Raw genomic sequence first — 1,375 nt, 5'->3', positions numbered from 1 at the left:
AAGCGGCAGCCATTAAGTGGAGAATTTCCATCCATTTGCTGTCTCGTTCGCTACCTCAGGTCATAATTACCCAATTGGCTCAGTTTGAGTTCTGACTATAGCTGCAACCTATCTCATATTGGGAAGAAGTGTACCGCTCTCGATCAAACTAGAAATTTCATAAGAGAAGAAATCTCGTAGCGTAGAAAAGAAAGGAGAAATCGTTTTGATTCGAGGCTCCTCCCTTACTTTAACAAGTAAGCAAGTAAACTACCTTTTTGTTTGCCTTTACGAGTTGAGTAAACAAATAAAAAAGCTTTCTCGTTCTTTTTTTTATTTAAGGTTATACCACTCTAATGACAAAGCGTCCGTTCACGTCAGGGCATATAGATCAGCGGAGATGTAGTTGCGTGTACTGATTCTCTTCGAGATTGGGTTGGTGTTCAGTGTACGCTGGTTAAAGTACAAGATCGAAAAGGCATGAACATTGAGATGCCCAAGAGAAAAAGGAAGGAGGGGAAGAATCAGCAAGAAAGAACATCAAATCGTGAATGAAAGAAAATGAAAAAAGCGTGACGTGACGAGAATTTGGAATTCGAGATGTTAGAAGGTGCAAAATCAATGGGTGCCGGAGCTGCTACAATTGCTTCAGCGGGAGCTGCAGTCGGTATTGGAAACGTCTTCAGCTCATTGATCCATTCCGTGGCGCGAAATCCATCATTGGCAAAACAATTATTTGGTTATGCCATTTTGGGCTTTGCTCTAACCGAAGCCATAGCCTTGTTTGCCTTAATGATGGCCTTTTTGATCTCATTCGTATTCTGATAAAAATCAAATAAAGGAAAAAAGTTTCCGATCTTTTATGGGAGGGGGGTTAACTGGTGAACCGCTTAGCTTTCAGTGAGGAGACAGGATCCATCTATCAAGCTGAAAGTTGTCCCTAGACCAGAAAGAGGATCTGGGGGGAGTCCGGACGGAGGATTCCATGAAGCGGCTTTCCCGCAGATGTAGGAAGGATTCCTTTCGAACTGCGACAACAAAAGCAACTCTATTGTAGGAACAAAATGCTTATTGAACAGTCTCGTCCTGATCAGAGCAGTGCCAGTTCGAGTCTGGCGAGTTGCTGAAAAGAATGAAAAAGCAAATCTTAATAATAATAAAAAGCAAATTACCAAGGAGTGGTGTATTGCCACCCACCTGTTCTGGGTTGCTGCACGGCGTATACAGAAACGATCTGGTTGGCTTCACCTTGCACTTTATTTAAAGAAATGGAAAGTCACACTTCAAATACTGCTGGGGAGAAAATCCCAACTGGTATTACGCCGTCAGTATCCTTAACACGTAAGGGACTGCCTAGAATCATCCCTCCGGGGGAAGATTGAACGCGGGGAGGTAT

At 43.0% G+C, this 1,375-nt stretch overlaps 1 protein-coding gene across 1 annotated transcript; it reads left to right on the top strand.

Moving 5' to 3' along the window:
* The first annotated feature begins 540 nt into the window (after nucleotides 1-540).
* LOC129294887 (ATP synthase subunit 9, mitochondrial) lies at nucleotides 541-965 on the top strand. Its single transcript, XM_054933369.1, is given in 1 exon segment — nucleotides 541-965. A coding segment is annotated over 1 exon segment (264 nt). The 3' UTR covers nucleotides 805-965.
* The last annotated feature ends 410 nt before the right edge of the window (nucleotides 966-1,375 follow it).

The sequence above is a fragment of the Prosopis cineraria genome, unplaced genomic scaffold (assembly GCF_029017545.1).
Source record: "Prosopis cineraria cultivar Desert tree isolate PC_DT_omini unplaced genomic scaffold, ASM2901754v1 PC17, whole genome shotgun sequence".
Classification (NCBI taxonomy): Eukaryota; Viridiplantae; Streptophyta; class Magnoliopsida; order Fabales; family Fabaceae; genus Prosopis; species Prosopis cineraria.
Note: the sequence above shows the minus strand (reverse complement) of the source record. Positions and strands in the feature narration are given on the sequence as shown.